General features: G+C 58.5%; 2 protein-coding genes across 3 annotated transcripts in view; one reads left to right on the top strand and one right to left on the bottom strand.

Annotated features, from left to right (window-relative positions):
• Positions 1-6,295, top strand: part of BTBD2 (BTB domain containing 2) — a 25,109-nt gene extending 18,814 nt beyond the window's left edge. The window contains exons 6-9 of the mRNA XM_015651892.3: positions 246-438; positions 1,968-2,055; positions 3,004-3,150; positions 3,646-6,295. Of these exons, the coding sequence (XP_015507378.1) occupies positions 246-438; positions 1,968-2,055; positions 3,004-3,150; positions 3,646-3,807 (590 nt within the window). The 3' untranslated portion in view covers positions 3,808-6,295. The remainder of the gene's footprint in view (positions 1-245; positions 439-1,967; positions 2,056-3,003; positions 3,151-3,645) is intronic.
• A 2,414-nt stretch (positions 6,296-8,709) lies between these two features.
• On the bottom strand, positions 8,710-24,220 carry CSNK1G2 (casein kinase 1 gamma 2). 2 transcript variants are annotated; one of them, XM_015651878.2, is made up of 12 exons: positions 23,697-24,220; positions 16,210-16,250; positions 15,605-15,674; positions 15,084-15,232; positions 14,441-14,675; positions 14,152-14,237; positions 13,707-13,791; positions 13,481-13,629; positions 12,987-13,070; positions 11,403-11,507; positions 9,721-9,827; positions 8,710-9,213 (listed from the first exon to the last, which is right to left on the bottom strand). In XM_015651878.2, exons 1-12 carry the CDS (start codon positions 23,881-23,883, stop codon positions 9,159-9,161), a joined length of 1,353 nt encoding a protein of 450 aa, XP_015507364.1. In that variant the 5' UTR covers positions 23,884-24,220; the 3' UTR covers positions 8,710-9,158. The 2 variants fall into 2 exon arrangements, with proteins under 2 accessions (XP_015507364.1, XP_015507366.1); XM_015651880.2 differs by lacking the exon at positions 11,403-11,507 and having other exon boundaries at positions 23,697-24,218.
• Between the last annotated feature and the right edge of the window lie 210 nt (positions 24,221-24,430).

The following is a 24,430-nucleotide window of genomic DNA, read 5'->3' as shown; positions in this document are numbered from 1 at the left end:
TCTTCCCCCCGAGGCTGCTGGCACTGCCCAGGCTCCCCAGGGAATGGGCCCGGCCCCAAGGCTGCCAGAGCTCCAGGAGCGTTTGGACAGCGCTCTCAGGGATGCTCAGGGTGGGCTTGGTGGGGGGTCTGGCCAGGCCCAGGGGCTGGATCAGTGATTCCTGTGGGTTCCTCCTGACACAGAATATTCCAGGACTCTGTGGTTCCCTAAGGCTGACAGCATTGCTGCTTCCCTCCCCTCTGCAGGGCCTGCCCAGTCGGGGATCCTGACGGACCGGGAGGTGGTCAGCCTGTTCCTGCACTTCACGGTGAACCCGAAGCCGCGGGTGGAGTTCATCGACCGGCCCCGGTGCTGCCTGCGGGGCAAGGAGTGCAGCATCAGCCGCTTCCAGCAGGTGGAGAGCCGCTGGGGGTACAGTGGGACGAGTGACAGGATCAGGTCAGCTCTCGCGCCCATTCCCACCCCTGGACTCGCGTTCCTGAGCTTTCCACTGCTTTAGCTCTAACCACGCGAGGTTCTGTGCTGGACCCCGACTTCCACTGTGCCAACCCCAAAGGGGAGGTGTTCTGCTGGGCAGAACCATCCCCTGATGCACTGACCTGCATGTTGCTGCCACTTTGGATCTGTGTTGGTCAAGGTTTCCAGGAAACGTGGCTCCCAGCACAGGCCCCTGGAAAGGGAGGGAAATAACCCCCCCAAAGGCTTTCTGCAGCTTAGGGGCACATAAATAACTTGTCACCAGTTGTCCCCCTGCCGTGCTTCGTGGGGGACCAGTGCTCCATCAGATTGTTCCCTGCTCCAGGTGTCAGTGTGACTTGTTGAAGCCCCTTAACCTCTGCTGTTGTAGAGAGGGCTTGGGATAAAGTTCTGCTGACACCCAGTTTGTTCAGACCTGAGCTTGTGGAGAACCAGCAGAGCCCAGTTATGGTGACAGAGACTGGCAGGTGTGGCTGGAAAATAGTGCTTTGCAAGGTTTGTGTGGCCAGGGAATGAGCAAGACAGGAGGGAATCAGTAGGCTTTGGTTCTTTCTTGATTCATCTTTATCTTGGGTGGAAGGGGACTCACAGCAATGAAGCTCCTCACAGTTTTTAAGATGGTTCTGTTGCACTGGAGCTGTTGGTGAGATCCTGTGGTCCATTCACCCCTGGCAGTGGGAATGGCTGTCAGCTCCAAACACTTCCTGCTCCCAGCTCCAACACTCACACACCTTTTGGGGCTTGTGTTTGACTTCAGGTTCAGCCTCTGCAGCATCAGGGTCAGTTCCAACACTGAATATTCCATGCTGGCTGCAGAGCAGAGGCTTCCAGCCTGCCCCAGGTGTTTGTTCTGGAAACACAACAGGGCTAAAAGTTGGTGGATGGATGAAGAAATGCAGTTGGCAGCATGGCAGGCACTGAGGCTTCTGCTGCCTGAGAAGGTGGAGCTGTAGTGGGGTAAATACCCTTCCCCTTCTTCCTTGGGCAGCAGGGATTCCTGCACACAGGAGTGACTGAATCCTAACGTCTGCTCTTGGTGAATTTGGAATGTAGCAAATACCCAGCAGCACATGAACACTTCCCCAGGGCTCAGCAGTGAGATACCCAGTGGTGTTTGCTGGACAGAGCACTGTGGGCAGCTTTCCACACTCCCAGGCTGCCCTGCCAGGGCCTGGTGGGTGTTTGGGCATGCTGATGTTTTTCCACAACTTTGAAACGCTGCCTGGGCCTGGACCCTGAAATTTGGTGATGGGATTGTGCAGCTTTGTGTTTCACACAAGCCCACTGGGCCAGTCAGAGGTGTGAGTGTGCAGCTGGTGGTTCCTGTGCAGGGTTTCACCTCTTAGGAAGGGCTGCACTTAAATCTGTGTAGGTTTGATTAAATCATAGATGTAAAATCAGCACAAGTGGAGATACTTGTGTATCAGCTTTGTACTGGAGCAGTACAGGAGTGGCAAGTTTGGACTGACTTTCCTGCTCTGTTCCTGCAGGTTCTCAGTAAACAAAAGGATATTTGTAGTTGGGTTTGGATTATACGGATCCATACACGGGCCAACGGATTACCAAGTAAATATACAGGTAATTCTCTCTGCTACCTTAAAAATCCTGGCTGTTTTAGGGGCTGACAAACAAATTTTAGTGAATTTGTAACAAAACCTGAGGTTCAGAGGGACTGTGTGTGTCCCTGGGCAGGGGTGCTGGCAGATGTAGCAAGGGCCAGATGGGACACTGGGGATCAGAAGGATTATTGCTCTTGATTTTATTGCACACGTCACTGCAGCATCTCCCCAGGTCTGCTCCCAGCTTTGGGGCAGTTGGGAGGCAGTTGGGGAAGCAGCTGTTCATGATTTCCCACCCCGAGCAGGCTGGGGGAGACTCGGCTGTCTCAAGTCCATCAGGGTCTCGTCCAGAGTCAGGTGGATCCCGTGGATGCTGTGTGCCTGTTGTGGGTGCAGCTGTGCCACCCCAGTGTGGGTCACTGTCCCCAGGAGAGTTACTCCAGCACACGGGGCAGCTGTGATGAGCACAGGCTGTCAGCATTTCTTCCTTGATTGTCAGGGCTCCTCCTGCTGCCCTGAGCTCCTGGGGGAGAAGGGTCTAAGCACAGTGTGGGCTTGCAGGGCTCTGCCAGCCTGGGGGTGAGGAGGGGGTGGCCTGGGCTGTCTGGGACCTGAGCCCACAGCTCTCTGGTGAGCACAGAGGGGCCCAGAGCAGCTGTGGCTGCCCCACCCCTAGAAGTTCAAGTCCAGGATGCGGCTTGGAGCAACCTGGAATAGTGTGTGGAATCCCTGCCCCTGGAAGGGGGGGTTGGAATGGATGATCCTTAAGGTCCCTTCCAACCCAAATGTGGGGTTCTGTGGTTCTGTGACCATAGCACTGATGAGGGACACGAGTAATGGACAGAGCAGTCATCACAGGGCTGGTCAACCTGGGAGTGCCTGGGGCTCAGCCCAGCTCAGGGACGCTGCCATGGGCAGGGCTGGCAGTGTCCAGCCCTGCAGATGAAAGGAGAAACCTGTGTTGCAGATCATCCACACAGACAGCAACACAGTCCTGGGGCAGAACGACACCGGCTTCAGCTGTGACGGATCATCCAACACCTTCCGGGTCATGTTCAAGGAGCCCGTTGAGATTTTACCCAACGTCAACTACACAGCCTGTGCTACTCTAAAGGTACCACACGGGGTGGGGTGAGGTGCAGCCGGGTGAGGGCATCTCCTTTAGGTCTTCAGTGCAACCTGGGCTTTGCTCTGTGTCCTTCTAGGCCAGTGGTACAATCTCCAAGGTCTCTGTGTGACCTCCTGCTGCCATGAGCTCATTCACCATCAGCATTCAGAGCTGGTTTTTGACTTGTCTCACAGCACTGAACAGGGTTGTTTCACTGAGGAGGGCATGGGATGATTTTTTTGGTGTGTACAGCTGAGCTGTCAGTCCTGCAGGTGTGTAATCTAGAACCTGCTGCAGTGGCCTCAAAAAGTTCATGTTTAGCTGTTGGGACTTGGGTAAATTAGTGGTAAGTTCTGATAGAGATGAGATTGAGCTCAGAATACCTAAGGTACAAATCCAGGACGAAAAGGGAGGAACTGAGATCTCCACAGCTCAAACCCAGCAGAGAGCCTGGGCAGCAGCAGGGTCCTGACCTGTTCTTGTCTTCCGTGACCCCTGCAGGGTCCAGATTCCCACTATGGAACCAAAGGACTGCGCAAAGTGATCCATGAATCACCAACAACGGGAGCCAAAACCTGCTTTACGTTCTGTTACGCGGCTGGGAACAACAACGGCACCTCCGTGGAGGATGGACAAATCCCAGAGATCATCTTCTACACATAGTGCCACTGCCCAGCCCGCCCTGGACTCGACTCTTCCCCATCACCTCCCAAACTAAATCTCTGGCTGAGTTTGACCACACCAATTGGAGCCACACTAGCCAAAGGTCTCAGTGAAACCATTTCAAAGCTCGTGTCCTGCCTTGTGCTAGTGCTGCTGCTGCTCTCAGGTGCCAGGCGAGCTGGTGTCCCAGTGCAGGCCAGCTGGTGTCCCAGTACCATTCGTAGGTTGTCTGTGGCTTGTTGTTTTTCACCTCCTGATTAACCCTATCTAACAACGTGCGTTCTTTGGACTGTAATGAATGTAGATGCTTTTCCACCGGTCAGAAGCGAGGCAACGAGTGGCTCTGGTTGTGGTTTCACTTGCCATGAGGAGATGGTCCTGCAGACAGACTCGGTCAGGGTTGGGTGGCCCCTGCCAGGCCAGACTGCAGGGCTTGGCCAGTCCGTGCCCAGCACCTTCCCTAATTCCCTCCCTCCCTCCCAGCAGCCTCAGCACACAGAGCCGCCTTCAAAAGTCATGGAAAGTGGCCTTTTCCCTGAGGCTTTGCTGTTCCAGCACTACACAGGCTTGGAGACCTCAAATCCGAGCTGGTCCGGAGGGACCGCGGCGTTTCCTGCTGTTCTCACGGGTCTGTGACAATCCTCACCTCGGGCAGTTGGTGGCAGCGAGGTGACCTCCCTGCAGAGCAGTGAGGGGCAGCAGCCTGGCCGGGCAGGCCCTCCTGCATTCTGAGTCCCCGTGGTGCTGCTTCCAAATGCCTGGCATGTCCCAGGCGCAGGGGGGTGCTCAGCTCACCCCTGAGCAGCCCCAGCTCTGTTGTTCCTGGTCATTACTGGTCATCAACCTTTGCACAGTGCCAGGGTTTCTCAGTTGAAGTGCAAGGGCACCTGCCTCGCCTCTTCCCAGGCATTCCCAGTTTCCGTGTGCATTTCCATGCATTTCCCTCTGTTCCTGTGCATTGCTGATGGAAGCAGGAGGAGAGGCTGGATGTGCACCTGCCTGTTACCTATAATGCAGCAGATGGACAAGGATTTACCAAACGGTTAGGAAAATGTGGAATGTTCTCTGTGCTGGTGTGTGTTTGCACACTGCCTGTTGGCCAGGCACAGGAGGGAGATCACAAACATCACCTGTTGAGCTGTGGAGCTCGGTGACCTTGAAGATACCCCTTGTACCCGTTCAGGGCCAGCTGCTTTTCCCCATGGCTGTCACAGAGACGGTGGCTGGTCCTGGGCTGCCTGACCAGCCCCACCCTCACTGCCCACGGGTGAAGACCACGAGACTCTTCCTCCCCTCCTCTGCAGAGGAAGCTGGAATTAAGCTGAGCCTGGCAGAAAGATCGGAGCCGCCGGAGTCCGCGTGGGACTGGCTGGAGTGGTGCTGCCTCAGGGCCCCTTCTCCAACTTCTGCTCCAGCACACGGAGCCTTTGCCACTCTGGGCAGCTGCTGCCACTGGATTTCACTGCTGGAAGTCAAAACCTGGCTGTCCTTGGCTAGAACATGACTGCTGCTTCTCCTCCTGCTGCTCCAGCCGGGATCCTGGGGCTGTGCTGGCTGGAGTCTCCTCCTCAACCGTGCAGCAGCAGCCTGGGAATGCCCGGCACCTACTCAGCAGAAGCTGTTAGAGATGGCCAGGGTGTGCTCCGTGCTTCAGGGAGATGGTGTGAGCTGTGTGTTGTCAGCCTGCTTCCAGGTGGGATGGTTTTAAAACGGCCAGTACTAAAAAAATAGAAAAAATCCCAACCCTGGGTCCGTGGACCTGGAGACCGAAGCCGACTCTGTGCAATGCAAACAGCGAGATGGATTCACAGCCCAGGCTCTGTGTCTGTTGGGATGTCTGTGACTGTGCCCACTCCTGGCACCACCCCTCTTCCAAAGGTGGTGGGAACGTCATTGCTGGACCCACCTTCCCCGGGGGGGTCTGATCTGGGTTCTGCACCCCGGGGTGTCAGGTACAGGTGGAAATAGCAGAATAATTGGAATTTGAGAGAAGCAGAGCTGTGCACTTGGCTCTGGGAAGAGCAGGGCTCGGGCTGGTCCTGCCTAGCTGCAGTGGGAGCCTCCCGCTGGCTGTTCCCTGGAAGTTCTGTTCTCATTATTATTTTGTTACGTGAATTCTCTTCCCAAATCCCACCTTCCTGCTCCCCCTGCGAGGGGCAGATCTGGCAGATTGTCCTGTCACAGAGGGAGAGGAGTCAAACTCTGAACTACACCTGAGCAACTTCTGTTCTTACGGCTTTTCTGCAGTTTGATGCAATTCTGGCTTTTGTAGATAGATGAATGTAATTCCTTGTTGGACATGCCTGTTCCCAGAAGTATGAGCCATTCTGTTGTACCACGTCACCTTCCGAGCAGAGCGGGCCCGGCCCGGCTCCTGTGCTATTTGATGAATGTATCCGATGCTCTCGTCCCGTGTTCACACTCTGCTTTTTGGCCAGCTTTGTGATTTGTAAATAGGAAAACAATAAAGACATGGAGGTTGTCTTTATGAGGTTTCTTTGTGATTAGAGGAAAATGATGGGATGGTGGAGGGGAAATCTGGGCCAAGCTGGCTCCCGGCCCATCTCCCCCAGCTGAGGGTGTGGGGTCCTCAGCTTCCCATCCAGGGAGGGGGACGAGCCAGATCTTCGGGAATCCTGAAGCCCAGCACTCACTGCTGGGGAGTTCAGAACCTCAGGGTATGAGGTGGTGGTATGAGGGCAGCATACTCTGGTCTGGGTGATGTCATTGATATCTTGAACTGGAGGTTTTTGACAAATGCACCAAAAGCTGCCTCAGCCTTTGCTGGGGTCACTCCAGGCATGGGGAGGGGAAGGCAGATCCTCTGGCCTGTGATTCCCAGCATGGAGAGGCTGTGGGGGCAGCTGGAGCAGGGATGAGGTTGGGCTCAGCCCAGAGCAGCACCTGTGCCCAGCACAGCTCCCACTGTCACTTTTCCCTGAGGGAGCAGTGGGGCTGTGGTGAATGTGAGCCCCTGAGCCAGGGGCAGCTCCAGGAGCACGGGGAGCCCAGCCCAGCCTGGCCCGTCTGCTCTCACCCTGCCCACACTGAGCTCACCGAGGCACACGGGGCCTCAGCTGCCTCATGCTGGGCTCAGCACATTGTCCTGCCCTTCTTCCTCCTCTTCAGGCACGATTCCAAGGGCTCCCCCAGCTCCTAGACCCGGCTCTGGGCTGTGGTCCCAGGTTGGACCCTCATTCCAACCCCGGCCCCTGCAGAGCACTCAGTTGGGAATCGCCCTCCTTCATCACCTTCCTCACTCACGGGCTTTACAGGAGCAGCCTGGGGAGGGCTGCCCAGAGCCTGAATCAGCTTTGCTGCTGTTCCCCCGCCCTCTCCTCCCGAGATTTTCCTCCTGCTGCTCCAGGAAAGGCTCCTGGGCAGGGAGCCCCTGCGAGGGGCTGGGGCTGCTCCCACCCACTGCTGAGGGAGTTTCCAACAAAAAAGGGGCGCTTGGGCAATGTCCTCACCCTTCTGATCACACAGTGAAGCACAGAAGAATGTGTTGGATTTTAAAGATTTTTTTTTTATTTTATTTTTTTGTTTTATTAAAAAAAAAAAAGCCCCTAAATTCTATGGCTTCCAGGAAGCATCAGAGAAATTGAAATGCCATTTCTGTACACTTGGTTTTAAAGCAGTAACTAAACTCGCAATGGAACAAACGCTCTCACGTACAATCGCAGTATTTGGACTCCTCGCTGGAAGGACAGAGAGTCCCGGGCTCGGGCCCCGGCGGCCGAGGGTGTGCGGGCAGAGCCGGGCGCTCCGGGCACACCCTCGCGGCCGCTTTCCCTTCCCTTCCCCTCCGCGGCTCCTCTTCGGCCTCCGCCGGGGCTGCTCTGAGCCCACGCGCTGACAAGGGACCACTTCCAGTGAAAATTTTAAGGCGATTTTTTAAAATTCGTTTGTTCGCCTCGCTGGGGACACGAGGTCAAACGTTGCACGTCCCCTTCCCGCTGTGGCCGGGGACGCAGCAGCAGCCGGGGCTGCCCTGGCTGCCGCAGCCCGGACAAGCCAAAGCCGGGGTCAGTCCCGAATTCAGGACCCGGAGGGGCCCTGGGACACCCCCCGCCCCCCCAGCCCCTCCACAATCCGGGGTCTCCAGCCCCCCCCGAGATGGTCAGTTTGGACAAATGTTTCAAAGCAGCCACAGATGGTCCCATCCCTCCCCCGCCCCCCCAGCACAGCCTCAGCCCCTTCTCTTGGGGCACAACAACAGGGTTTTGGTAAAGGAAAGTGTGTGTCCCCCCCCAAAGTGTCACGATCAATACACACGACAGCGCACGGGGTCACTCACGTGGGGAGCTGCAGTGCCCTGGGGGTGGCGAGGAACACGGGGGTGCGGGGGGTGTGTGTGTCACTTCCAAAACCTCCATTTCCCCCGGCCCCGGGAGCAGGCCGGGAGGATCCCACCGTGGGGGGATGCCATGGTGGGGGATTCCACCCCGGCCCCCTTCCCCACCCGGCCCGGCCCCCCGGAGCAGCCGCGGGGGGGGCTCAGGCTGTAAAACCGAGGCCGATCAAGCCCGGCCCACACCTACAGCTCTTGTGGAAACATCCAGCCCCAAGACATGGCAGCACCAGACACGAGGCTGCTTTGCTTCCCCTCCCTGCTTTGCCACCGCCATTCATGGGTCCCTTTGGTCTCGGCCGTCCCTGTCCCTGTGTCCCCCAGCCCCTGGGAGTCTCGGACCTGCTCTCGGCGGGACCGGACGGCGCCTGTATTGCTCGCAAAAGTGCATCGTAAATGAACTGTAAACGCGTTTCCTCTCCCCGCCCCGCGCGCCCCCGGCTCTCCCCGTCACCACCGGCCTGACCGAGGGGACCCGGCCGGGACGCGGGGCCGGGAGGCAGAGCAGAATTCGGTAACACTGAAGATGACGGTCAAAGACTGACGACTCAGCACTCTGCACCGAGACTCACTTTAAATTAACTTAAGAGACAAAGAAGCAACAGAAAAAAAAAATATTCCTCCTTAGCCCACTGCTCTCGAAATTGTCGTCTTCTTCTGACAGCGATGGGTCAGAGTCTGTAGTTGATCCCCATTTCAGACTTGTTATAAACTCAAAGCAAGTGACGCCGTGGGTTTTTCTCTTTTTCTTTTTTCTGTTTGACGGACGCAGGAACTTCAGCGAAGTTGGGCTTGGTTCGAGTAAACGGCCACGAGTGGCGGAGGAAAGGACAAGCAGTTTGGGGAGGCCCCGCTCCCCAGCTGCGCTTGGGGCGCTGGGGGAGCCCGTCCGGCCCGGCCCCCCCGGCCCCGTCCAGCCCCAGGGGCTCCGCGGGTCAAGATCCAGCCACGGCCAGAGGGAGAGGAGCCATCGCTCGCCGCTCCGCCCGGCCCTGGCAGCTCACTTGCGACGCTTGGTGGTTTTCCTCTTCCTTCTCTTGAAGAAACAGCAGCACCTGGGGACAGAGGGGACCCGTCAACACCGGGGCCACGGCACGGAGGGTGCAGCAGCCCTGGGGTCAGGGAGGACAGAAATCCCTCGGTGCCTTGGTGAGCCCCACGTGGGCAAAGCTGCTCCACCAAGTGCCCCTGGTATGTGGCAGGGGCTGGACTGGGAGCACCCCAATGGCCACCAAGAGTGACACCTGCCACAGCAGATGGCACTGAGCAGGGGAGTGACACTGGCCATGGCACACAAGGCTGGCTACGTGACCAGAGCCAGGGCCAGGCAGGGACCCCAGAGAAGCAGCCCCAGATCCATCCACGCCCCTCTGTGCAGGAGCCTTGGGCAGGGCGAGGTGAGAAGGGCTGGGTGGTGGTGGCCCTGCAGGGACACCTCTTACAGGGTGCCAGGGGACAGCTGGGCTGTTGCTCCCCCAGAGGGCACTGGACCCATCCCAGGGCAGCTGCTGACCCCTCCTCCAGCCCAGCAGTGGCGAGGGGCAGCGGGGCTGGGGCCTTACTTTGTATCGTCTGTCACCTCCACCTCGGTGGGGGCTGTGATGGGGGCGTTCGAATGTCCTGCCGTCGGGTCATCTGTGTTCAGCTCTCCGTTGGTGGAGCTCATCACCTGGGGAGAGATGAGTGTCAGCAGGGGCAGCCTGGGGGTCTGCAGCCCTTCCCCTCCCTGTGGGGCACGGGAGCCACCCAGGAGACCACCCAGCTCTGCCTGGAGCACCGAGGTGACCTTGGTGGCTGGATGGTGCCCTCGCTCAGACCACGGTGCTCAGCCTCAGTACCGAGCTCTCCCCAAGAGCCCCATTGCACAGTTTGGTCTGAGCCCCTTAGAATGGCCCTGGAAGGATCCCAGCTCCTGGGCACCCCTGCACCACCAGAGGGGCTTGCTGGCAACCAGCTCCAGCATGGGAAGGACACAGGGCCTGGGAAAGCTGACAGCTCCAAGGAGCCCTTCCCACAGCTGAGCATCTGGACACAACTTCAGCTTCCCAGCACCAAGACTCAGCCCAGTGCCCACCCTGCGGGCTCAGGCATCCCTGAGCTCCTGTCTGCTCACCAGGCAGCAGGGTCAGTCACAGTGCCAGGGCCAGGAGGACACCCAAGCCACCACGGCAACAGGGAGGTGCCTGAACCGCCATCCTGTGCCTGCTGCCCGCAGGCAAAGCCAGCAGCTCCCTGGGGATGCACAGGTCAAACACCCTCCAAGCTGCTCGGCCCCAGCAAGGAGCCTCAGCCTTTCCCAGCCCCTCGGAGGAGCTGCTGCCCGACAGGCAGTGCCCAGCCAGCAGAGCCACGTCAGGCTCCAGCCCCTGACACCAGCAGAGACCCCTGCACATCATCCCCGCAGTGCCGGGCGCAGGCGGAGCACGGCAGGAGGGATCGCAGAGCAGCAGTGGGGAGGAGGAAGGGGATGAGGGACAGGGGAGGGAGGCAGAGCATGAGCTGGGCCCTCGGAATACCCGGCCCCACGGCCTGCCTGGCACCATGGAGTGCCCGGCCCCCTGATGGCAACAGCGGAGGCTGTGCCCAAGCCTGGGGCCAAGCACCAGCAGAGTCACTGTGGAGCAGCAGGAACGAGCAAGAGCGGCGGGGTCAGAAGCAGAGACAGAGGAAGCAGCGCAGGCCCAGCCGGGGGACCCAGCATGGATGTCCCATCATCCATGTGGGAGGAACACCCAGGCCAAGGCAGGGCTGAGCGGCAGCGGGCGGGAGGTGGCGAGCACAGGGCTGACGGTGCCAGCACAGGACCACGGCCAAGGAGTGCCCGGGAAGGGAGAAGCAGGGCTTGGAGTCAGGGCTCCAGTCAAAGAGGTGCAGGAAAATCCCTGCTCAGATGATTGGCACCGGGGGCAGAGTGATGCCCACCCAGCTGCCATGCTGCAGTGTGCCATCCATCCATCCATCCATCCATCCATCCATCCATCCATCCATGTCCAACTGCCCTCTAATTCCCCCTGGCAGCACCAAGAGAGCCCAGCAGTCCCCAGGAAGCAGCACCAGCCTTGTCTGCATGAGCATCCCATCACACCACAGGGACAGGCAGCACGTGCTGCAGCAGGGCAGGACCCCGGGATGTGTGGCCCCGGGGCGGGGGAGCGGGGCTGATCCCGGCTCCGCGGGCGGCCACGAGGCCCAGGGTGGCTCCGCTCCCACCCGTGCCCGCCCCTGCCCCAGTGGTTTCATGTACCTGGACGGACCCCCCGAGCCTGCCGGCTGCCAGGTGAGCTCCCAAAGGCTCCTCGGCAGGCTGCCCACCGGCCTGAGGATCCCACAACTCCGTCCCCTCGGGCGGCTGCTCGCGACAGGCAGGAGGAACAGAACGAAAAGAAACAAAAGAAAAGAGGGAGAATGGGGAAGAGAAGGGAGAAGTGGAGGGAGGGGGCAGGAAAGTGGCAAAGGGAGTCGAGAAAATAAGACATGCAAAAGCAAAAACATGACCGGAGCAGCTCGAGTTGGTGATTGCGGAGAGCACCCGTGCAGCACCATCCTGGCAGCTCCCAGAGCGGTCCCCGCGGTGACAACGGGGGTCTGTGTCCCCCTGCCACCTACACACACATCCCCACGGCCAGCCCCACACAGGGCCACCCCATGGAGCAGGGCCAGCTCCAGCAGGGCTGGGGGCCGTGTTTGGGAGCGGGCTGGGGCAGCAGAGCCGGAGCTGCAGCCAGGCCCGGGTGAAGCCGTTATCCCAGGACGACGCAGAGCTTGGCGGGGCCTGTGTGGCACGAGCTGGGCTGCTCCTCCAGGGCTCGGCTGTCCCACAGCCAAACCCTCCCCTGGGGAGCACAGCACGGCTCCACAGCTGCGAGGACACCTGTGTCCCCCGGCTGGACACTGCTCCCGTGCTCCGGGAGCTCTGTGCTTTGCTTTTCCCCCTGCTCTGGAGAAAGGATGTCCAACACGGCCCTTCCCTGGTGCTGGGGACAGAGAGCAGACCTTACTGGGAGCGAGTTCCCAGAAATGAGCCAGAGGTGATTTGAAGATGTTTCCCTCTCCCTAAGGAAGCACTGGTAGTGAGATCCAGGGCAGTGCCAGGCTCCCTGCACTGGGCAGGCGCAGTCTGGGGAGAACGGTGCTGCACTCCCAGCTCCAGCCCCTTTGCAGGTGCTCTGCCCCCAAGGAGGTTTGGGGGGACAAGGGTTTGTACAGGACTGCTGGGAAACACATGAAGTTTGTTCTTGGTGTCAGAAACACATGTCCTGCACCAGGGCAGGACAGGCCACAGCACTGGAGCAGTTCTGAGCAGCTTTTCCCACACAACTCTGCCTGATCTCTGCCCCAGGCTTGGCTCCCTGTGCTCTGCCCATTCCCAAAACAAAGGCAGCCCCAGCATGGGAAAAATGCTGCCAAGCTGCCCCACCAATCCTGCCCTCCCTTGTCCCACGTCACCGTTCCATCCATGGAAGGGCATCACAAGCAGAGCAGTGAGTCACCCCATGGGGACACTGTCCTTAGCAGAGGTGGCTCAGCCTGCACCAAGCCCTCTCCCACACCCCAGGCTGGACCCTGCCCCTCAGCAGCTGATGTCCAGGCCTGGCACTGCCCAGTCAAGCCCCCACAGTACTTCCTCCCTCTTCTGCCAGGCCACAGGGACATTGCCCTGGGTCCCTGGTGAGCCACAGACCCAGAGCTGTGGGAGGGAACTGCACTGAGGGAAAATGATGCTCGAGTCCCTGCCACCATCCCTGCTGTGCTCTGTGTCCCTGGAGCTGGAGCCCGAGCTGCCCATGCCCATGGCCCCGTGCCCCAGCCAGGCTGGGCTGTTGCTCACCTGGTGTTTGGTGTGTGGCTGTGCTTTGTCTCTGTTCGGGGGCTGCACCTGCACCTCGCTGTGCATCGTGCCAATGGGGGTGGGCTGGGGACACAAAGGACAATGTCAGTGCAGCCCAGAACCCTCCCAACACCCCACAGCCAGATCCAACCTCTGGCCAAACATGCAAAACCCTCCAGAACCGGGGCCTGATCACTGCCCCTGCCCCAGCAGTGCCATGCTTGGTATCTGGCTGCAGCAAGCCCAAGGAATGCACCCATGGCAGAAAGTAAGGTGCCAGCTTGGCTGCTGGGGTCCCCTTGGCTCTGGGAACCTCAAATTCCCGTGTCACAGCCCCAGAGCTGGTGACTGGTGAGGAGGGTGGAGCTGATCCCCTGGACACAGTGTGGGGCAGGGATGGCTGAGAGCCACATCCTCCCTGGCTGCTGCCACCAACCCCGCTGGCCCTGCTCCCTGGGGTGCCTCACCCTCTGCCCCCAGCCCTCAGCACTCACCAGAGGTTTCCCTGCCCAGTCGTATTCGTAGTCGAACACGTAACCGTTCCTCTCGAACAAGTCTGTGAAGAGCTTCCTCAGGTAGTCGTAGTCGGGCTTCTCGAAGAAATCCAGCCGCCGCACGTAGCGCAGGTACGTGGCCATCTCCTCTGTGGGGACACCGGGGCTCAGGGGGACAGGGGACAGGGGGCTCAGGGCTGGGGGCTGGGCTGGGCACTGCTCTCACCTGGGAAGTTCTCACAGAGCACCTCCACCGGGGTGGCTCTTTTGGTGTCACCAATCTTCTGGTACCTCTCCTTTAGTGTGTCGGCCTGGCAAGGACAAGGGGGGTCAGCACAAGGCACTGCCCCAGGCAGGGGAAGGCACTGGCTGCTGTCTCACCGTGTACGATTTCTTGGGCCCCCTTTCCCAGGCACCTCCTTCCCAGGAAACTCCCTCCCTGGGCAGGTCTGGAGGACAAACCCCAGGGTTTCCAGGACAGCTGCTGTGAGAGCAGCTGGGGGGACACAGGGAGACCTGCAGCTGCTCAGCACTGCAAGAGCCTGGCATGGAGCTCAGAGCTGGTGGGATGCCAATCCTCCAAAATCCCAAGGGCCTTCTCCCTCCCCATGCCAGGGCAGAGCCAGACCCACAGGAAGCCATGCTCAGGGGCAGCAGGAGCTAGCAGTTACCTTGAGGCCTTGCCAAGGAAGGCTCCCACGGAGGAAGTACATAAACATGTGCCCTAATGCTTCCAGGTCATCCCTGCGGCTTTGTTCTGTACAGAGAAAGAGACATGGGTCAGTTCCCACTAAAGCCACTGTCCCTGTCCCCACCCCAAATCCTGCAGCACCCCATGTGTCCTGCCAGCACCCTGAAAAGCAGGAGAGGCAGCTTGTCCCCAGCCCCACCTCTGGCACCCCTGCCCTGCAGTCCCTCCCTTCAGGCAGGAGGCAGGGCTGGCTGCCTGTGCCCACACACCTTTCCCCAGGTGGGTGTTGATGCTCATGTAGCGCGCTGTCCCTGTCAGGCTCTTGTGCTCTCGGTAGGGGATGTGTTTTTTGGTCTCGGGGTCAATATACTCTTTGGCCAGGCCAAAATCAATGATGTGGATGGTGTGCTGCCGCTTGCTGCCCGGCCGCCCCACCAGGAAGTTCTCTGGCTTGACATCTCTGTAGATCAGGCTTTTGGTGTGGACGTACTCCATCCGTGTGATCTGGGGCAGAAGGAGATGTCAGTGCCAGGGCAGAGACCCACCCCTGCACACTCTTGCCCTGGGCCCTGCTCCCCTCAGCCTGGCCCCAGCCCCAAGGACGGGCACATCTGCTCCTTCCCACCACGGGAGACAGCCCCAGCCAGCCAGCTGCACCTTGGGCACACAGTGAGATGCTCTGGGCACAGAGTGAGATGCTTGTCTGGGCTCAGAGAGGGGCTGTGAAGGGCTGGAGAGCCCTCCCTCAGCAAGGAGAGGGTGAGGTATGGAACCAGGCTGGGACGTGCCAGCACCCTCTCCCCATTCCCCGTGGGATGTCCAAGCTGCCTGCCCACGGTGCCCACACACCCCCTGCTCCCCGGGCAGGGTGCAGGGTGCAGGGTGCAGGGGAGGTGCAGGGGCTGCACTCACCAGCTGGATCGCGATCATCAGGACAGTCTTGAGCGTGAAGGTCCGATCACACAGATCAAAGAGATCTTCCAGGCTGGGTCCGAGCAGCTCCAACACCATGGCGTTGTACTTCCCACAGGGGCCAAAGTAATAAACCTGAGGAATTCCTTCTGCAAGAGATGGGGCAGGGGCTGTGCAGGGCTGCAGCAGGGCCACGCCACTGCCTGTCAGGGACGGGGGCTGCAGAGGAGGGATGTCCCTGCACTGCCCTCCCTGCACAGCCTGCTCTCGGCAGCAGGGGGAAGGAGGAAGCTCCATCTGCATCCCTGACTCTGCTGCGGGGGCGGCGGGAGGAAAGAACTAAATCAAAAGAGATCAAAGATGAGATGAGGCGTCTGTGTAAAACCAGCCTCTCCCTGCGGAGCAGATGGGCAGGAGCTCAAGCTGGGAGTGAAGTTGCAGAGTCACATTTAGGGAAAGCCTCTCTCCCAGCAGTGCCCCTGGCAGGCAGCTCCCCAGGGCGGCTCAGCCCAGCCCCGTACCTGCATTGCCGAGCTGTTTGTAGAACCGATACTCCAGGTGCAGCTGGGGGGCCCGAGATTTTATGGGTTCCTTGGAGGAGAGAAAGGAGAACAGTTAAGTAGGAAGCAGGATGTTCAGGGGGTCTGGGTGTCAAACTCCTTCTTCACATGCTGGCAGCAGCTGGACTGAGAGCATTTGGGGTTGGGAGCAATTGGTATAAAATGGAGATGAAGCCTCAGGGGATGATGAGAGAAAATCAGCCCATATGGGAGCCAGATCATCTCATCCTGAGAGGGGAAAACATTAATGGGATCAGGTACCAGTGGGGCCACCCTCTCTGCTGCTGGCACTGGCTGAGCACAGCACAGACCACGGAGAGGGCTGGGAGAAGAAAGATTCAGCTCTTCCCTGCCCAGACCTGGATCACCCCACCTGCAGTGACGTGTGTTCCCAGACTGCCCTCAATTCTGAGCGGGAACGGAGCTCCCTGCAGCCACCCAGCCATCACATCCCAAACCATTCCACCTGCCCCAACACCGGGGGAGGGGGAGAAACCTCCTTCCCAATGCCTGGAACATCCCCCACCCCGACCATAGAGGAAGTCTCCAGTTTGACAGCTACTCACCAATTTGATAGCTACGTATTCGTTTGTGTAGAGATTCTTCCCTGCAGGGAGAGACACAAAAAAGTGATGAAAAGCAGTCCCTGCATAATCCCCACCACACACCCGCCACTGTCCCTGAGGGCTCCTGGGCTCAAAAACATCCTGAACAGGTTCTGCAGCTCCCACAACACCTGAAGGAGCCTCAAGGCACAAGTGGGACCAAAACCCATTGTGGGGAGTTGCAACATGCCTGCTAATTATCCCCAGGTGGGGTATGCGGATTCCTCTGGGATGGGGAGGCTCCTGGGGGCTGGAGCCAAGGCTGATGGGAGGGGGCAGCAGCAGGGACGTGACTGGGCAAGGCAGGGATGCGGCTGACACTGAGTGCCTCTCCCAGCCCCACAGGGAGAGGGGGCTACGGAGGGATGGCCAAAGTTGGGGGACACTGAGTTATGGCCAGTGGGACCCTGCAGAGGGTGGCAAGGGGGAAGGACACCCAGGAGCACTGGGGCGACCAGCAGTGGTCTGAGGGCACCACAGACAGGTAGAAATCTCTCCCCCACGGTCGGGGTCACTCCTGGGAATGGCACATGCTTGTGCTTGTGTTGTGTGTGAATCAACATCACCCCTGGAGATGCTCCTGCCTGCCCAAGGGCACAGGGGAAGCTAGGAGCAGATCCATGGCACGGCCCAGACTGTACGAGGAGCCCAGGGGAGTGAAGGAGCAGCCGTGGCAGCCAGCACACTGAACAGGATCCCCGGAGGGCTCCACACCTGCACGGGACTTCACACCATAACCACAGCAAGGCTGAGCTCAGGGTGCCTCCACATCCCCCCAAAACCAGGAGGAAAAGGGAACACACATGGGAAGCATCAGCACAACCTCTGCCCAGGCCCATAAAGGCAAAGATTAAAGGTCTGCAGGAACAGCTCTGAGCGTTCCTTGTGCCAGAGCCTGCAGGAGCCCAGGCAGGTGAGGGTTAAGGGCAGCAGGTTCCCTCCAGAGGCAGCAGACTCCCGATCCCAGCGATCCCTGCCTGGCATGTGCGTATCTGATGGAGCTGCATCTGTCTCCTCGGATTTTCTCCAAGCAATTTGCTTAGGGAACAAGCTCCTCCTGGCGTAAGATTTCATCTGCTCCGACTGCTGCTCTCCACCTGAAGCAGCAATAAATCCTGGCCGGGTGACATCAGAGCCAGCTGCTGAGCGCCACAGTCGGCGGCAGGATTACGGGAAGAGGGATGAATGGGAGATATTAATGGAGCAGCTCCTCCCAGGGATGGGCTCTGCAGCCAAGGAGGGGCTCAGTCCTGCTGCCTCCCTGACCCTCTCCCATCCCAGGGGACCTCTGCCAAGCCACTTTGTCTGCTGCCTCTGCATAAAGCAAATCCCTTCACAGCGATTAGGGAGGAGGGGATTTGGGAGGGAGGGAGGAACGTCTGGTGAACACAGCGTGTGCCAGATCAAGGGGTTTGTCCCATCATGCACGGACATTTCCTGGGGAGCAGGTGGGATGCCCCCAGAGCTGTGCATGGCTCCACAGGGCAGTACAGTTCAGTCCAAAACAATTACTGCTGCCTTCAGGGCAGCAACATGCGATCAGGAAACTCACAGCTGGATTTTCCCTGAGGTCAGGCAGGATCTGAAGGGGGTAAAATATAACATGGCAGGAAAACTGCCAGAGGGACACTGCAAAAGGGACTCAGCCCAGCAGGGAGGGAGCAGGGACGGAGGCAGGAGCATCCCCAGCAGGGCTGGTAGGGAAAAGGAATGGATGCAGGAGAATCCCCAGCAGTGGCATCTGTCCTGTCCCCACCACACAGGATGCCTGTGGCTCCCTGGCACACAAAATAACAACTCTGGAGCTGGCACCATTCTCCCAGCCCAAAAAATGAGTCCAAATCATTTGGTAGTTCCGTGGTTCAGCTGTTCCTTGGGGCGCTTGGACACAGCTGATGGACAAGGTGGGGAGCAGAGAGAGTATGGGCTGGTCAAATCACCACCCTCCACTTCCCCTTTCCAAATTAAAAAAGGTGCAAATAGCAGAACTGGCCTGTCATGAGATTAATAAACCAACAGAAAAGAAAAAGCAAAAGAGCAAGGAGGGAGGATTCCTTCCACGCCAGGAACTCCCCTCTCCAGCTCCTGGGGGAACCTGCTCTTCCCCAGTGCTCACAAGGGGGCAATTTTGACACCCAAAATGAGAGAGTCCAGGGAGTGCATGGGAGGACTAGAGCAGGCAGGACTTGCAGCACAAAAGGTGTTTTTGAAAGGAAATAAAAGAGAAAAGTGGTGAAATGGGCGGCAGAAGGCAAATATTTGCATTGCAGGGGCCTCTGCCCGGCTCAGGGCCAGAGGTGCCTCCAGATGCAGCTGCCAGCACCTGCAGGATGCGGTGTGTGGGATCAGAACGGGGCCAAAGGCAGGAGCAGGCAGCCAGGCCTGGGGCTGGGGTGTGTTAAAGCCGGACGTGGCTTTCTCTGTCCCCTCCCCAGGGATTTGGCAGCAGCACCGGCACCTGCTCCTGCACATCACCGCAGCCTGGCTCTGTGCTGGGATCCCAGCTGGGTCCCCATCCAAGCAGCTTGGAATCATGGAATCACAGAATTATTAAGGTGGGAGAACACCTTTCAGATCACTACTCCAATCATTGAAGAGCAGCACCACCATGTTCACATTAGCCCATATCCTCAAGTGCCACATTCACACGTTTCTGAACACTTCCAGGGGTGGTGACTCCTCTCCTGCCCTGGGCAGTCTGTTCCAATGCTTCCCAACCCTTTCCCTGAAGGAATTTCTCCCAATATCCAACCTGAGCCTCCCCTGGCCCAGCCTGAGGCCGTTCCCTCTCCTCCTGTCCCTGTTCCCTGGGAGCAGAGCCCGACCCCCCCGGCTGTCCCCTCCTGCCAGGGACTTGTGCAGAGCCAGAAGGGCCCCCTGAGCCTCCTTTTCTCCAGGCTGAGCCCCTTTCCAGCTCCCTCAGCCCCTCCTGGGGCTCCAGAACCTTCTCCAGCTCTGTTCCTGTCTCTGGACACGCTCCAGCCCCTCGCTGTGAGGGGAAAAGCGAGCAGTGAGGCTGCCCTTGCCTGTGGCACAGCACTGTGCCCAAACTGGGAACCTTTGTGCAGCAGCAGCAGCAGCAGCAGCAGCAGCAGCAGCAGCAGCAGCAGCACAGAGCTGTGCCTGGGCACCGGGATGGGAATTTGGCTTCCCAGACCTGGGAATGCAGTGGAGGAGCAGGGGATGAGGCAGCTCCACACAAGGCAGCAGGGCCCAGCCCTGCCAGCCCTGCAGCTCCAGGGACAGGCCAAGCAACAACAGCTCTGTGGAGTGCTGGGGTTAAACACCATCAGAAGAAAAATGTTATTTTAGAGCTTGATCTTCTCTAAAGGAGGCTCTGAACAACCAGGGGGGAAAGCAAGTCTGAGCCTTCAGAAGGGAGGCAGGAGCAGCAGGAATTTTGTGGGTTCCTCTCTCCCAAAGCCTCCAAAGACACCCGTTTGTGGTGCCACCTCTGGCCTGTGGTGGCTCTGTGGCTCCGACCTCTGGGAGGCGGCTGAGCCCCTGGCCACACTGCGGGTGCTCACAGGGAGGTCTCTGCACAGCCCAAGACAAGACGCTGTCACAAGCAGCCACATTTTCAGAAGGTACCTTTTGTGTCCCCATGTAACTCCCTGTGAGTTCCTGGGAGGCTGCAGGACAGACCCAAGAGCCACAGCTCAGGAGAGCTTGGGAATGTCCCCAGCACCTGCATGTGACCCTTCAGCTGGGGCATGGCCCTGGCCCAGCTGTGGCAGTGACCTGCTCCTGGCTCACACAGACTCACCCCCCGTGTTCTTCCCTCCAGAATCCCGAGTTTACTTTAAAAGATAATTACTAAAAGATTCCAGCTTTTCATTTTGAAGGAAAACAGCTGCTGTGACTCCAGCAGCAATGCATGCAGCAGGCTGGGGGAGAGGGGTGGGCACTGAGAAGCTGCAAAAAGCACATTTGCATAAGTTTACTGCTGGAAGAACAGAGGCAGCAGCTGCTTCCAGGTCTCCCCCCATCCTTCCCTGCACCCTGCTCTAGGCTGAAGCTGCCTTGGGGCAGCTCCATGGCACAGCCTGGCAGCAGCACCAGCCTTGGGCCAGGCTCAGGACAGGCCCTTAGGGAGTGTGCCAGGACTAAGGGCAGTTCCTGGCTCTGAGGCAGCCCTGCACCAGGGAAGGGCCTGCACAGCACCCAGGTCCTTTGGGCTCAGTTTTGACCTTTCTGCCTAATATCTGGGTTCTCCTCCTCTGCCCCTACCCCCAGCCCATCCCAAGCACTCCTGAGTAGCTGCTAAGGGGAACTTGCTCCAACAAACCCTCTCTGTGAGTGTGCTGGCCCCGCTGCCGGGGTGCAGGGAGCTGGCAGGGAGCTGAAGGGCTGCAGCTCAGCTGTGCCCAGTGCCAGGGCACATGAGCCACCAGCCACACTCTGGTCACCCACTGCCACCAGTGCCCTGCTGCCTTGTGTTTCAGAGGGCAGTGTCCCATCCAGGCATGGAGTGGGGCTGGCTATGGGCAGCACACGGGCAGGGGGAGCTCAGGGGACTGCAGACAGCAGACACTGCCCTGGGATGCTGTTGAAAAGTCCCAGGAGGAGCTGGGCTGGTGCTGGACCACAGCTGGAGGCTGGCAGGGGGAGGGATGAGCACTCACCTGCTCAGGGTCAAGCTCCAGGACATAAGAAGGTAATAGGGCCCAACACCTGCACAACTTAAACCTGTCCCTCTGTGCCAGAGGGCTGGGGCAGCCACCCCGCTCCAGCTCCCAGCCCAGCTTTCCAGTCACGCTGCTCCAGTGCAGAGCTGGATGGCAGCACTGCCAGACTGGGACAGGCACCATTGCCCAGGATGCCAAGGCCAGCAGGGACAAGGAGATGCAGGATCCAAACACACAGCCCTGGCAGCCACAACTCCTGCCTACGTCATTCCCCTTCTGGCTTCCCACAAATGCCTTATGCCAATTGATTTTATGTATCATCTTTAAACAGATCACTTGGTTTTGGACACCTCCTGTATGGGTGGACATTTGTGTCTACGTGGGGCAGCTGAGCTGAAGCACCCTAAGGACAGATCACCACGTGCCCCTCGGTGTGGTGGACAAATAGGGCAAAGTGGTACCTTTTTGAGCAAGATAATGTCTCCTTCCTCCATCCCCACCACTGGGAGCTGGAGGTGTCAGCTCCAGGTACATTTTTTCAAGATCTTGTGGACTTTGTTATGAGAGGAAAAAGGCCAAAGAAGATCTGGGAGCTTTTAAATACTAAGCTGCAGTTTGGCCTCTAAAGCCTTGAGGACTGAATTCTCTATTTCCAGAGGAAAAATCAGTGCCCAGCAAAAACTGGAGAACATCCCTGCTCATGCCACCACTTCAAAGCTCTGGTCCCTTGCCATTCATTTGCAGTTGGAGGAATCCCTAAATCCTGAAAGCATTCTTGAGCCCTGATGCAGTTTGAAGACACACCTAAGGAAGAGAGATGTGATTTTAGGAGAGAAGCCACATAGCTGTGGCTTCCACTGCTGTGATGAGATCCCGTGCTCAGGCCTGTATCATGTTATGGCCAGGCACTGCAGGGTTTTGACAGAGCAAAAAAGCCACGTGAAAGGACTGGAAGCTTCTCTTGCTGGTGGCAAGGACAAACTCTCACTGTGAGAATCGACCACTGTGGAGCCCTGGAGCGAGAGCTCACTGCTTGTCCCTGCAGCCACGAGCAAACCGAGCCCAACTGCTCCCAGGTCCCTGCAGCAACCTCACTGTCAGTTTGACAGACATTCCTCAGATCCATGTGAGACTCGTGTCCCCTCGCTGCTGCCCCGGGAAATGAGGGGGAGGCCAAGGCAGGGGGGAAACACTGACCCTCAGCACTGAGCACAGCAAAGCAACACAGCCCCAGCCTCCTGCCTAGAGCAGGATCCTGGGATCCAGCTCACCCAGGAACGCGGATCCACCACGCAATGCTCAGTGGCAAGCAAGGAAAAGGAGGTGCAAGGACACAGGTGGACCCTGCTCAGCTCAGGGCTCTCTGTCCCTGCCAAGCAGGGAGGCACTGGCAGTAGGAGTGTCCAGATCCACACATGGAACTGAAAGGAGCAGCTGGTGCGGCAAAATCCCCCAGTACCTCTCCTTCCACAAGCCCTGGGTCTGGAGGAAGGCTCAGAGCTCTTCATGACACTGGGAGAGACAGCTGAACACAGGAACTGCTTGGCTGGATTTTAACCAGAGCATTTCCCCAGCTCTGCAATTACACAGCAATCCCGCCGGGAAGTGCAGGGACGGGACGGGTGAGCCTGGCACCAGCCAGTCTGTCACGCTGGGAAGAGCTGACATTAACTCCCCACTCAGGGAGGTGGGAGCTGACCCCACCCGAGCCAGGGCTGCCACGGCTCCTCCCTGGGCCCACGGTCAGGGCAGGTTTAGCTCAGAGCTCAGGGCAGGTTTAGCTCAGAGCTTGGTTTGAGAAGGCGCTGCTTAAAATATAACAGAGCAACACGGCCTGTGGCTGTCACAGGCTCTGGGGACTGCCTCTCCTCCCTCTTCCAGAGCACAAGCCCCTTCCCAAAGCACTCACAGCCAAGGACAGCACTACAGCCGGCAGAGACTCCACCCAAAGCGTCCAATGTGCATTCCTGGAGACATCCAGACTGCTGGCACAGAGGTGCCTGGCCCTGCCAGACCATTTCCAGCTGCCTGATGCCAAGCAAAGAGTTAACAGCTGGCTTAAAGTCTCCAGGGACATTCCCAGTCCTGGGAGAGGAGCAACCTCCCCACCCTACAAACAGGAGTTTGCTTGATGAGTTTCCTGATAAATTTGGTTCAAAATGGAAAGCGACCATGGAAGATGCTTGGGTTTTATTCCTCCCTTTCTCTGTCCTGCACAGAATTTCAGGAGAATCTTGCAAAGAACCAGTTTCAACAACTGAAGAATTTACCCAGGATAAAACATGGATTCTCCTCCCTAGATGTTTGTCCCAGCAGAGTGAACATCCCTCAGGCCCCCATGCTCCATCCCCTGTCCCAAGGCACAGTGGGAGGACAGCACCCAGAGCACAAGCAGGGTGAGATTTGGTGAGCACACACTGACATCTCCCAAATCTTTCCTCACTCAGTGTTCCTGGATTTGGGGGACACCCAGATCTCCATGGCCATAACCTCTTACAGCAGAGAGACCCAGACTGTAGGGTTCTCCCTGACAGACCCAGAGAGCGACAGGCATGGGGAGGAGATGGGAAACACCTCTGCAATCCTTAGGCTGGGATGGGCCTTGGTAGATCAAGCAGAGCGTGAAAGGATTAAAGAAGCGGATCCTCTGTGGCAGAACAAGGGCTACCGGCAAGGGGCAACCCTTCAACCCTGGGTGGCCGGTCAGCACCCCAGTGCCCATGGCCACAGCCTGTGCCAGCTCCTCCCGCTGCAGGAGGAGGATGCCAGGGCAATCCTGGCACGAGTGAGTACAGTGAGGACAAAGATGACCCTTCTCACCTAGACGGAGCTCCCCGAAATTGCCGCATCCAATCTTCTTGCCGACACGGAAGTTGGGACCCACCATTAAGACTCCCGAGTTGGTTCCAGCACCCCGGCCTCCATGACCACTCCTTCCTCCACCTGTCTTGGACATCCTTTTACCTTCCTCCAGCTCCCCTTTCCCTCCTCTCTTATCAAAATCCATAAGTTTGTGATACCCCGGCCTCTCCACGGTTACGCTGCTGCCATACAAATCCCAGAGCTGCCGAAAATGGAAGGGTGAGGAGGAAAGAAGCAGGGTTCCTCTTGGTTAATACACCATCCCGGTGAGCGGTGGGAGGGCGGGGTCTGGAGAAGGAGGGGAAAGTGGCCGTCCACGTCCACGGGTGCTGGGCTACTGAAATGTTAGCGCTCCCCAAGGTCCCGCCGGGACTGTCATCATCGCCGGTCACAGGGAGTTCTTTGGTGGAGAGAACATCCTGCAGACAGGGTCCTCCCAGCGCAGCTCCTCCGTCTCCCAGCTGTGGAAAACAAGAGGGAGAAAATCAGTATGAGGTGGCAGAGGACAACAGAGTTGTGGGCTCTGGGTTCCTGCCCTCAGCTCCACAGAGCCCCTTCCCTGCAGACAGGTAATTCCTGCTGCAATGACACTGCTGCAGCTGAGGGGTGGGAGGAGCTGGGATAAAAATCAGGTTCCAGAGTGCTCCATGCCTGAGATGTTGCTTTAAATAAACAGACAAATTAATTTTAAT

The sequence above is a fragment of the Parus major genome, chromosome 28, assembly GCF_001522545.3.
Source record: "Parus major isolate Abel chromosome 28, Parus_major1.1, whole genome shotgun sequence".
Classification (NCBI taxonomy): Eukaryota; Metazoa; Chordata; class Aves; order Passeriformes; family Paridae; genus Parus; species Parus major.
Note: the sequence above shows the minus strand (reverse complement) of the source record. Positions and strands in the feature narration are given on the sequence as shown.